This window comes from Salvelinus namaycush, chromosome 15, assembly GCF_016432855.1.
Source record: "Salvelinus namaycush isolate Seneca chromosome 15, SaNama_1.0, whole genome shotgun sequence".
Classification (NCBI taxonomy): Eukaryota; Metazoa; Chordata; class Actinopteri; order Salmoniformes; family Salmonidae; genus Salvelinus; species Salvelinus namaycush.
This window is the reverse complement of record NC_052321.1, coordinates 24,366,098-24,379,773: the sequence shown is the minus strand read 5'-3', so window position 1 is coordinate 24,379,773 and position 13,676 is coordinate 24,366,098. Positions and strand designations below refer to the sequence as shown.

Below are 13,676 nucleotides of genomic sequence, written 5' to 3'. Positions count from 1 at the left end.
CCGCCCTATGGGACTCCCAATCACGGCCGAATGTGATACAGCCTGGATTTGAAAAGTACAGAGATGCAGTGCCTTGGACCGCTGCTCCACTCAGGAGGCCAAGTATAAAGAGCAACAATGTGTGATTTCTGTCTGACTCACAAATTAGCTATGTTACTAGCTAGTTAGCTAGCTATTTTTCTAATTTACTTCACAGAACAAAAACATTTGCTTACTTAGTAAGCTAACGTTAGCTATATGTTAGCTGGCTAACTGTAACAGTTATCTAACCAAATGTAAGTTACTTACATTGAAGCTGAACAAGAGTTCGCTGTCTGCTCAGACAACTAACGTCATACTTGTTTCAGACATCTGTTATTGCTGCTATTATATTTATGAAAATAAATTATAATTTGTGTGTTTATATGATAAACAGTATGCACATGTAAGTTAGCTACTGTAGCATGCTCAAGCATGGTTTTGTCATCAACCCGTATCCAGGCAAGTGCGTCCCCTTTAACTTTTTCGTTGTACTTTTGATAAACCCCACACGAGGGCGCTGCAGCACGAGTAATTTGAGAACAAACTTGCATGAAGAACAAATGAAAGTCCCCCTGGGTATTCGCATAAGAGTGAAATGACTTGCATCCATAGGCTACTAACTTGTAAGCGTTTAACAAAAATAAAAATACAACAGTGTTGTATGTTCAAAAATTGTACAATTTGCGTTAATAATTTAATGGTCTCTAAGCAAACCTGAAATATGCTTAAATAAGCTTCAAGGTCTAAAATGTATTTTATGTATGCTGTACTCTTGTAAATATACTGTGTAGACTTCCATGGTATATTCACACACTTATAATAGTCACGCTGACTGCCCCAAATAAGTGCCAACCATAAGCTACACAGACATGACGTCAGCATAGAAGCGCTGAACTAAAACAAACCAACCTCACTCACTTGTGCTCTCGGACTGGACCGCGCAGCCATTAGAATTTTACAATATCAATTTAAGCATACATTTGTAAATCCAGTCAGATTTCAAATCATAATTTCCTGTTTATTGCTTAGATCAACCCAATATCCATTGTGTAGCCCGCGTTAAAGCTTGTGCCTCAGTGCCTATTATCTCTCGCGCAACCTGAACCTCTCCCTAAAAGCATGTCTTCGAAGCCCGGTGACGAACTAGGTTCGGAAGGGAAATGGTTTGGGAACGATTGTGAAAGAAATGGCCTATTTGGAAGTACACCACCTCTGTTTGAGCTACGTGAAGATTTAAAACCGAAAAGCAGGGAAGAGACGAGCGACCTGGATCAACAAATCCACAAATTTGAGGACGATGGGAAAAGGCCTCCCGTTGCTATGGAAACTGCATCTACAGGTAAGACGGTTTATCAATAACATTTATCAGTAACATTAATTTTATCATTCATAGCCTATACTTGCATTTATATAGATATGTAGTGTGTAATTTGCATTTGGCTGTTTACACATCTCATAGCGGAACATGCTCACCCAGGCAGCCTTTTGGGGTGTAGTATGAGGCAGTCTGAGATGGAACCTTCGTCATCGCAGAGTGTGCCAGGCGTTCTGTACCTTCTCACGAAGTCTGAGAAGTTTAGGATATCGAACCATGGGTTTGGCTGGGAAATGTGCTTGAAAGTGCAAGTCTGGTAATGGAGTCGACGTCCTATTAGTGGGTACAAAATAGAAGAGATGTGTATAAAATTCATAACTGTGTTTATTTTCGACTATGAAATCTAGGTCTACATAAAATTGAAATGAGTCTCTCAGAGAAACAGAACAGACCAAGAAAACAACAGGCACTCTATGGCCTAGACATAGGCCTATTTATTAGGCTACAAACATTGGTAGGGTGCAGTCCTTTTAGTTTAAGTTTTACATTCTTAAAGCTTGGAACAACATACTGGGAAAAATAGTTGCATAGCTATATCACAAATGTTAAACTGAAAGTTTCTGAATATTCTAACAGTAATACCTTTCGGGTGTTTCCATAACAGTCTTAACTGAAATTGTTAGCTCTCCCCTGACGATAAACAGGTCCTGGTATAGGCCTAAATTTCAAAAATAGCCCTAATTGTTTGTTTACAAAGGCAGCCTGGCTGGGATACAATGTGTCACTCACAGCCTAAGCTCATCACCGCCTAAGCTTGTTTAGTATATTAGGATCCCCCATTAGCTACTACACCTGCAGCAGCTACTCTTCCTGGGGTCCACACTTTTTTTTACAAATACTTGAAAAATGTACAGAACAGTTAGACAAGAACATAAGATTCAATTTACACTCTATTCATATGAATATTGTTATATACATTAGTTACATTAGATCTTTAGAAAGAGGAGAGGCGCTGTGATACAATGTTTTTTAAATATATTTTTTAAAGCTAAACTTGCTTTTTGCCAGAGTAACCTCTTGTGGCAGAGCATTCCACAATGACATAACTATATACAGTGGGGAGAACAAGTATTTGATACACTGCCGATTTTGCAGGTTTTCCTACTTACAAAGCATGTAGAGGTCTGTAATTTTTATCATAGGTACACTTCAACTGTGAGAGACGGAATCTAAAACAAAAATCCAGAAAATCACATTGTATGATTTTTAAGTAATTCATTTGCATTTTATTGCATGACATAAGTATTTGATCACCTACCAACCAGTAAGAATTCCGGCTCTCACAGACCTGTTAGTTTTTCTTTAAGAAGCCCTCCTGTTCTCCACTCATTACCTGTATTAACTGCACCTGTTTGAACTCGTTACCTGTATAAAAGATACCTGTCCACACACTCAATCAAACAGACTCCAACCTCTCCACAATGGCCAAGACCAGGGAGCTGTGTAAAGACATCAGGGATAAAATTGTAGACCTGCACAAGGCTGGGATGGGCCACAGGACAATAGGCAAGCAGCTTGGTGAGAAGGCAACAACTGTTGGCGCAATTATTAGAAAATGGAAGAAGTTCAAGATGATGGTCAATCACCCTCGGTCTGGGGCTCCATGCAAGATCTCACCTCGTGGGGCATCAATGATCATGAGGAAGGTGAGGGATCAGCCCAGAACTACACGGCAGGACCTGGTCAATGACCTGAAGAGAGCTGGGACTACAGTCTCAAAGAAAACCATTAGTAACACACTACGCCGTCATGGATTAAAATCCTGCAGCGCACGCAAGGTCCCCCTGCTCAAACCAGCGCATGTCCAGGCCCGTCTGAAGTTTGCCAATGACCATCTGGATGATCCAGAGGAGGAATGGGAGAAGGTCAAGTGGTCTGATGAGACAAAAATAGAGCTTTTGGTCTAAACTACACTCGCCGTGTTTGGAGGAAGAAGGATGAGTACAACCCCAAGAACACCATCCCAACCGTGAAGCATGGAGGTGGAAACGTCATTCTTTGGGGATGCTTTTCTGCAAATGGGACAGGACGACTGCACCGTATTGAGGGGAGGATGGATGGGGCCATGTATCGCGAGATCTTGGCCAACAACCTCCTTCTCTCAGTAAGAGCATTGAAGATGGGTCGTGGCTGGGTCTTCCAGCATGACAACGACCCAAAACACACAGCCAGGGCAACTAAGGAGTGGCTCCGTAAGAAGCATCTCAAGGTCCTGGAGTGGCCTAGCCAGTCTCCAGACCTGAACCCAATACATAATCTTTGGAGGGAGCTGAAAGTCCATATTGCACAGCAACAGCCCTGAAACCTGAAGGATCTGGAGAAGGTCTGTATGGAGGAGTGGGCCAAAATCCCTGCTGCAGTGTGTGCAAACCTGGTCAAGAACTACAGGAAACGTATGATCTCTAATTGCAAACAAAGGTTTCTGTACCAAATATTAAGTTATGCTTTTCTGATGTATCAAATACTTATGTTATGCAATAAAATGCAAATTAATTACTTAAAAATCATACAATGTGATTTTCTGGATTTTTGTTTTAGATTCCGTCTCACAGTTGAAGTGTACCTATGATAAAAATGACAGACCTCTACATGCTTTGTAAGTAGGAAAACCTGCAAAATCGGCAGGTTATCAAATACTTGTTCTCCCCACTGTACATAACTGAGCAACGTATTACATCTGGTTTTGGTTTGGGTACCGTGAAGATAACCCACCAGACATGCCACTATGGCTATGTATGCATTTCTGTTTGACGTTTATGCCAATAGATTATCGAGTGGTTAGACATTTTCAACATACATGTTTCTTAAAAAGGATAGAAGAGAAGTAGTCAATTTCTCAACTCTCAACCATGAAAGACTATCATGCATGTTGTTAGTACCATGTGTGCAGTTAAGGGCAAGGCGTGCTGCTTTATTAAAAACAGCCCCAGACCATTACTCCTCTGCCAAACTTTACAGTTGGCACTATACATTGGGGCAGGTAGCGTTCTCCTGGCATCTGCCAAACCCACATTCGTCTGTGATTCATCACTCCAGAGAACGCGTTTCCACTGCTCCAGTCCAATGGCTGCGAGTTTTACACCACTCCAGCCAATGCTTGGCATTGCGCATGGTGATGTTAGGCTTGTGTGCGGCTGCTCGCCCATGGAAACACATTTCATGAAGCTCCCGACGAACATTTCTTGTTCTGACGTTGCTTCCAGCAGAACTCGGTAGTCAGTGTTGCAACTGAGGACAGACGATTTTTACACGCTACGGCGCTTCAGCACTTGGCGGTCCTGTTCTGTGAGCTTGTGTGGCCTACCACTTCGCGGCTGAGTGGTTGTTTTTATTTATTTTATTTATTTAACTAGGCAAGTCAGTTAAGAACAAATTCTTATCTACAATGACGGCCTACCCTGGCCAAACCCTAACTCGGGCGACGCTGGGCCAATTGTGCACCGCCCTATGGGACTCTCAATCATGGCCGGTTGTGATACAGCCTGGAATCGAACCAGGCACTCTAGTGATACCTCTAGCACTGAGATGCAGTGCCTTAGATCGTTGTTGCTCCTAGACGTTTCCACTTCACAATAACAAACATGTTTTATAAGGAGGATGAGAGCCACCCAAATCATTTGGGTTCTTGGATCCTTTCACAGCATTTATAAGGCTGCATTGAGACAATGACTTATCAATGACCCAAACTAGAGGTCGACCGACTTAATCGGAATGGCCGATTTTAATTAGGACCGATTCAAGTTTTCATAACAATCAGAAATCTGTATTTTTGGACACCGATTTGGCCGATTTAAAAAATATATATATTTTTACACCTTTATTTAACTAGGCAAGTCAGTTAAGAACACATTCTTACTTTCAATGACGGCCTAGGAACGGTGGGTTAACTGCCTCGTTAAGGGGCAGAACGACAGATTTTTACCTTGTCAGCTCGGGGGATTTAATCTTGCAACCTTACAGTTAACTAGTCCAACGCTCTAACCACCTGCCTCTCATTGCACTCCACGAGGAGACTGCCTTTTACGCGAATGCAGTAAGCCAAGGTAAGTTGCTAGCTAGCATTAAACTTATCTTATAAAAAACAATCAATCAATCATAATCACTAGTTAACTACACATGGTTGATGATATTACTAGTTTATCTAGCGTGTCCTGCGTTGCATATAATCGATGCGGTGCGTATCGTTGCTCCAATGTGTACCTAAACATCAATGCCATAAAATCAATACACAGAAGTATATATTTTTAAACCTGCATATTTAGCTAAAAGAAATCCAAGTTAGCAGGCAATATTAACCAGGTGAAATTGTCACTTCTCTTGCGTTCATTGCACGCAGAGTCAGTGTATATGCAACAGTTTGGGCCGCCTAATTTGCCAGAATTTTACGTAATTATGACATAACATTGAAGGTTGTGCAATGTAACAGGAATATTTAGACTTATGGATGCCACCCGTTAAATAAAATACGGAACGGTTCCGTATTTCACTGAAAGAATAAACGTCTTGTTTTCGAGATGATAGTTTCTGGATTCGACCATATTAATGACCTAAGGCTCGTATTTATTGATTAGATAGAGCAGTCTGACTGAGCGGTGGTAGGCAGCAGCAGGCTCGTAAGCATTCATTCAAACAGCACTTTTGTGCGTTTTGCCAGCAGCTCTTTGTTGTGCTTCAAGCATTGCGCTGTTTATGACTTCAAGCCTATCAACTACCGAGACTATTAAATCCCCGTGGAGTGATGAGGAATTAAAAAATTGTATGGTTGAGAGGGATGAGGCAAAAGGAATGGCAAATAAGTCTGTCTGCACAACCGATTGGCAAACATATTGCAAATTGACAAATCATGTGACTAAACTGAATAGAAAGAAGAAGAAACTACAAAATGAAACAAAGATAAATGACAAAGAATGATAGTAAAAAGCTTTGGAGAACCTTAAATGAAATCTTTAGAAAAAAAGGCAAACTCAGCTCTATCATTCATTGAAGCAAATGGCTCGTTCATCACAAAACCGACTGATATGGTTACTTTAATAAAATTTTAATTGGCAAGATTAGCAAATTTAGGCATGACATACCAGCAAAAAACACTGACACAACCAAGTATATGTGACCAAATTATTAAACACAAGCATTGTAATTTTGAATTCCGTAAAGTGAGTGTGGAAGAGGTGAAAAAAATAGTTGTCTATCAAAAATGGCAAGCCAATGGGGTCTCACAACTTGGATGGAAAATTACTGAGGATAATAGCGGACAATATTGCCACTCCTATTTACCATATTTTCAATTTAAGCCTACTAGAAAGTGTGTGCCCCTAGGCCTAGAGGGAAGCAAAAGTAATTCCGCTACCTAAGCAGCCCCCTTTACTGGCTCAAATAGCCGACCATTCAGCCTGTTACCAACCCTTAGTAAACTTTTGGGAAAAAATAGTTTGACCAGATACAATGCTATTTTACAGTGAACAGACTTTCAGCACGCTTATAGGAAGGACAAGCACAGCACTTACACAAATGACTGATTGGCTGAGCGAAATTGATGATAAAAAGATTGTGGGGGCTGTTTTGTTAGACTTCAGTGCAGCTTTTGACATTATCGATCACAGTCTGATGCTGGGAAAACGTATGTGTAATGGCTTTACACATCCTGCTATATTGTAGATAGTTACCTGTCTAACAGAACACAGAGGGTGTTCTTTAATGGAAGCCTCTTCAACATAATCCAGGTAGAATCAGGAATTCCCCAGGGAAGCTGTCTATGCCCCTTCTTTCAATCTTTACTAACGACATGCCACTGGCTTTGAGTAAAGCCAGTGTATCTATGTATGCGGATGACGCAACACTATACACGTCAGCTACTACAGTGGCTGAAATGACTGCAACACTCAACAAAGAGCTGCAGTTAGTTTCAGCAAGGAATAAGTTAGTCCTAAATATTTCTAAAACTAAAAGCATTGTATTTGGGACAAATCATTCACTAAATCCTAAACCTCAACTAAATCTTGTAATAAATTATGTGGAATTTCAGCAAGTTGAGGTGACTAAACTGCTTGGAGAAACCCTGGATTGTTAACTGTCATGGTCAAAACATATTGATGCAACAGTAGCTAAGATGGGGAGAAGTCTGTCCATAATAAAGCGCTGCTCTACCTTAACAGCACTATCAAAAAGGAAGGTCCTACAGGCCCTAGTTTTGTCGCACCTGGACTATTGTTCAGTCGTGTGGTCAGGTGCCACAATTGCAATTGGCTCAGAACAGGGCAGCACGGCTGGCCCTTGGATGGACACAGAGCGCTAACATTAATAATATGCATGTCAATCTCTCTTGGCTCAAAGTGGAGGAGTGATTGACTTCATCACTACTTGTATTTATGAGAGGTATTGACATGTTGAATGCACCGAGCTGTCTGTTTGAACTACTGGTGCACAGCTTGGACACCCATGCATACCCCACAAGACATGCCACAAGAGGTCACTTCACAATCCCGAAGTCCAGAACAGACTATGGAAGGCGCACAGTACAACAGAGCCATGACTACATGGAACTCTATTCCACATCAAGTAACTGATGCAAGCAGTAAAATTTGATATATAAAACAGGTTCTGCCTTGGCAGCAGCTAATGGGGATCCATAATTAATAAAAATGCAAACAGCACATACAGTTGACCGGGGCAGCTCAACAGTGCAGAAATTTGACGAAAAGGTGGCCGACTGGGCCACGTTGAAAGTCGCTGAGATCTTCAGTAAGGCCATTCTCCTACCAGTGTTTGTCTATGGAGATTGCATGGCTGTGCTCAGTTTTATATACCTGTCAGCAACGGGTGTGACTGAAATAGCCGATGCCACTAATTTGAAGGGCTGTTCACATACTTTTGTATATATACAGTTGAAGTCGGAAGTTTACATACACCTTAGCCAAATACATTTAAACTCAGTTTCACAATTCCTGACATTTAATCCTAGTAAAAATTCCCTGTTTTAGGTCAGTTATCACCACTTTATTTTAAGAATGTGAAATGCCAGAATAATAGCAGAGTATGATTTATTTCAGCTTTTATTTCTTTCATTACATTCCCTGTGGCTCAGAAGTTTACATACACTCAATTAGTATTTGGTAGCATTGCCTTTAAATTGTTTGACGGCTGCGTGGTCCCATGGTGTTTATACTTGCATACTATTGTTTGAACAGATGAACGTAGTACATTCAGGCATTTGTAAATTTCTCCCGAGGATGAACCAGACTTGTAGAGGTCTACAATTTTTTTCCTGAGGTCTTGGCTGATTTCTTTAGATTTCCCATGATGTCAAGCAAAGAGGCACTGAGTTCGAAGGTAGGCCTTGAAATACATCCACAGGTACACCTCCAATTGACTCAAATGATGTCAATTAGCTTAACAGAAGCTTCAAAAGCCATGACATCATTTTCTTAGTGTATGTAAACTTCTGACCCACTGGAATTGTGATTCAGTGAATTATAAGTGAAATAATCTGTCTATAAACTATCATGCACAAAGTAGATGTCCTATATGTCTTGCCAAAACAATTGTTTGTTAACAAGAAATTTGTGGTGTGGTTGAAAAACGAGTTTTAATGACTCCAACCTAAGTGTATGTAAACTAGGGACTTCAACTGTAGTGCACCTCTCCCCATCTTCACAACAACTTGACTATGATAACTGACCATCCAATGTTACTCCTAGGGGTTCAGCTTCTTCAATTTGTTCAATGTTCACACTTTATGCACAACTTCAGTTGATGTTTAGGTCTAAGATAATGCTTTGTACCAAATACAATGCTTTTGGTTTTAGATGTAATTAAGACCAGTTTGCTAATTATCACTTAAATGTTTACATATCTGGCATTACTCATCTCATATGTATATACTGTTTTCTATACTATTCTACGGTATCTCATTCACTTAATAATGTTTACATATCTTGCATTACTCGTCTCATATGTATATACTATATTCTATACCTTAGTCCATTCCGGTCTGACATCGCTCGTCCATATGTATATAGTCTTAATTCATTCCTACATAGATTTGTGTGTATTGGGTATATGTTGTGTAATTTGTTAGATATTACTGCACTGTCGGAGCTAGAAGCACAGGAATTTTGCTACACACGCAATAACATCTGCTAATCACGTATGTGACCAATAAAATGTGATTTGACTAACTCCTGGCTAAGAGTCTCAGTGCGCTCACTGGCTTTAGGTGCTGATGTGTAGAGTGTGCATAGTCATTTTAGCTTATTGTAAGACAAGTGGCAAATCATTTGTAAAAATAGAGAAGAGTAACTGCCCTAGGCAACTGCCCTGAGGGATACCGCACTGTACATATCTGTTAGAGAAGCTTCCATTGAAGAATACTCTAAATTCTATTGGATAAGTAACTCTCCAACCATGTTATGTAAGATGGTGTAAAGCCATAGCAAGTTAGTTTTTTCTATAACAAATTATGACCAATAACATCAAAGGCTGCACTGAAATCTAACAATACAGCTTCAACTATCATCTTATTATCCATTTATTTTAGTTAATCATCAGTCATCTGAGTCAGTGCAGTACAAGTTGAGTGCCCTTCCCTATTCACATGCTGAAAGTCAATTGTGAACTTGTCCTTCGAAAAATAGTATTGTATTTGTTCAACCACAATTTTCTCTGTCATTTTACTAAGAGGCAGCAAACTGATTGGGCAGCTGTTAGAGCCAGCAAAGGGTGCTTGACTATTTTTATGTAGAGGAATTACTCTAGCTTCCTTCCATGCCTGTCGACACACACTCCTTTAGGCTTTGATTAAAGACATAGCAAATAGGTGGCAATACAGTCTGCTACCTTTCTCAATAGTTTCCCATCTAGGTCACTGGCGTAACGCAGTTTCTCTGGACCCCCGCAAGGTCGGAGTGATACTGGGCAGGATAGATTGCCAGAGCTGATTTCTATGAGAAAAGAGATTCTCTTTCTCATCCGGGTTGTGGATCAATCTAACATTTGCATAACATAGGCCTAGTCCCTAAACATAAACTTAATTGTGAGTTTATTTCAAGTTGAGGCTATTTGTAGCCATGGAATCTCACATGTAAGCCAATGAATTTAGTAAGGTTTGCTAGCACTGATTAAGCAGATTGCTGTAGAACCTCAAAGCAGTGTTTTTGTGGGAGCATCATTCATGCTTCATCTCTAAGTCCGTCACCCTCTTCAGCAGAGCTCAGCTCATACTGCTATTTTTAATCCTGGAAAAACAGGGCTCACCATCCGCTTGTAGAGGAGGGAACTGGAGTCCTGCACTTGCATTTTCATTCACGGTCCCTCTAAAATATTCATAAGATGGTGTTTAAAATCCATGACTAGCTTGCTCTCTTCTTAACCCAGGCCTTTTCTTTAGCTCTTTCAGCCCTGTCAGTCTTAAGATGAATGTTTTTTGCTACATTAACAGAGGCATCTAGGCTATTTTAAGCCTGTAATCTGATTTTAATGCAGTCTTTTAGTAAGTGTGGTATTGCATATCAGTGTTTACAAAAACATTGGTGTTTTTGTTGTTCAGAAACTGAAGGTGTCTTCTAAACATGGCTACAGTTCAGCCTGCCAGATTATTTTCCCTTACGGCAAGATAAAAGGTGTGTGTTAATAGTTTACTGACTGTGGCTTCACAGCTCGAGACAGAGGATTGACCTGTTCCCAAACACACACACACACACGGACACATGCAAACACACAGCAGCCATTTCAGAAAATCATCAAAAGGCAAACATAACTGCCTTTTAGCCATGCTTGCTGGGCCCTGTCTACAGTATAGAAGTAATCTGTTGTGACACTTGTGGTCTTGGTGGGCACAATGTGGATCTTTACAGATCTACACTGCTTTCAACTAACCAGACACTGACCAGCCAGATCTAGGATAGTGTTTGGAGCAGAAAAGCCCTAGCCGGTTCTGTCCTGTCTAGGACCTTGGGCCTGACCCTCTCCATGCAACAATGTACTCACACAATCTCACTCTCGCCTGTGGATATCATGCTCCAGGAAATTAAACTGCATACTTATTGGACATCATTTCCTGTAACTCACAGAACCTCAGTAAGGCTACTTACTGTACATTAGTCCTCTCCCGTTCAGGCCATAGATAGTGCTGGTCTCAGCTGCACATATTCAATTACAGCAGCAGGACATGTGGAGAAAAATCTTTAGCCATACAGCATGCCTGTTCTTCCTAAGGCTAAGTGATGCCCAATCATCCCCATCCTCTGCACATAAAGATGTTGCACACAACGATGTCTTAGAAAGATGACAAAACAATGTGTTAATGATGAGCAGGACATCCAGAATTCTGACCAGATCTGACCACGCTGTGAAATGCACATGAGGACATCGCTTCACTTGTTCATTATATTCACAGCAGATGGTGCATCTAATGGGTTCCCCATGCTGAAAGTTAGAGAATTTGGGCATTTCTTCTCTATTTTTGTGAATATTTTATGTTTTGAAGTCAGTGTTTGATATTCCGAGAGCCAATGGATTTAAGGCAATAGGACTGTTTCACGGTATGCATATTTCACATCAATAGTCCCTGTTGTAGAGCTTCTGTAGTGTTCCCACCTTCCTATGTAATGCTCCTGATTTGTCTGTGAAATACACATTTTACTCTCTGCAGATAAAATATTAGGCCACTAGTACATTCCTTCTATACATCTCCCATCCAGACATATCAAGCACAACAATCTTTACGCACTAGCCTAATTTTGACACAGTGACTAATGGGTTACTTGTGCTTCTTCTGCATCTCAGCATAAAGCATGAGAGAGGGTGTCTACTGCCTGAGACCTTTCCATAACCAGGAGAGAGAAGGCACTTAGGCCAAGGGCTCATAAGGTGACCATATTACCGGCAGTCATGAGTCATGACCTCAGTAAAAACCCAATTTACTAAAACCATGGTCCTAATGGCCTGGTACTCAGGGCTCTATTGTCACTCTAACCACACCCATATTAGAGCTTATGCATAGGCTTATGAGCCCAAGCACCCCCCCCCCCCCCCCCCCCCCCCCAGAAAAAAAACAGAATTGGAAGTATGATTGTGCTATTATAAAATACACTGCTCAAAAAAATAAAGGGAACACTTAAACAACACAATGTAACTCCAAGTCAATCACACTTCTGTGAAATCAAACTGTCCACTTAGGAAGCAACACTGATTGACAATACATTTCACATGCTGTTGTGCAAATGGAATAGACAAAAGGTGGAAATTATAGGCAATTAGCAAGACACCCCCAATAAAGGAGTGATTCTGCAGGTGGTGACCACAGACCACTTCTCAGTTCCTATGCTTCCTGGCTGATGTTTTGGTCACTTTTGAATGCTGGCGGTGCTCTCACTCTAGTGGTAGCATGAGATGGAGTCTACAACCCACACAAGTGGCTCAGGTAGTGCAGCTCATCCAGGATGGCACATCAATGCGAGCTGTGGCAAGAAGGTTTGCTGTGTCTGTCAGCGTAGTGTCCAGAGCATGGAGGCGCTACCAGGAGACAGGCCAGTACATCAGGAGACGTGGAGGAGGCCGTAGGAGGGCAACAACCCAGCAGCAGGACCGCTACCTCCGCCTTTGTGCAAGGAGGAGCACTACCAGAGCCCTGCAAAATGACCTCCAGCAGGCCACAAATGTGCATGTGTCTGCTCAAACGGTCAGAAACAGACTCCATGAGGGTGGTATGAGGGCCCGACGTCCACAGGTGGGGGTTGTGCTTACAGCCCAACACCGTACAGGACGTTTGGCATTTGCCAGAGAACACCAATATTGGCAAATTCGCCTTTGGCGCCCTGTGCTCTTCACAGATGACAGCAGGTTCACACTGGGCACATGAGCACATGTGACAGAGTCTGGAGACGCCGTGGAGAACGTTCTGCTGCCTGCACCATCCTCCAGCATGACCGGTTTGGCGGTGGGTCAGTCATGGTGTGGGGTGGCATTTCTTTGTGGGGCCGCACAGCCCTCCATGTGCTCGCCAGAGGTAGCCTGACTGCCATTAGGTACCGAGATGAGATCCTCAGAGCCCTTGTGAGACCATATGCTGACACATGCACATTTGTGGCCTGCTGGAGGTCATTTTGCAGGGCTCTGGTAGTGCTCCTCCTTGCACAAAGGCGGAGGTAGCGGTCCTGCTGCTGGGTTGTTGCCCTCCTACGGCCTCCTCCACGTCTCCTGATGTACTGGCCTGTCTCCTGGTAGCGCCTCCATGCTCTGGACACTACACTGACAGACACAGCAAACCTTCTTGCCACAGCTCGCA

At 41.9% G+C, this 13,676-nt stretch overlaps 1 protein-coding gene across 1 annotated transcript in view; it reads left to right on the top strand.

Moving 5' to 3' along the window:
* Nucleotides 1-921: 921 nt before the first annotated feature.
* LOC120060339 (reticulon-1-A-like) overlaps nucleotides 922-13,676 on the top strand; it is a 52,812-nt gene continuing 40,057 nt past the window's right edge. The window contains exon 1 of the mRNA XM_039009558.1: nucleotides 922-1,360. Coding sequence (XP_038865486.1) covers nucleotides 1,141-1,360 — 220 coding nt within the window. The 5' untranslated portion in view covers nucleotides 922-1,140. The remainder of the gene's footprint in view (nucleotides 1,361-13,676) is intronic.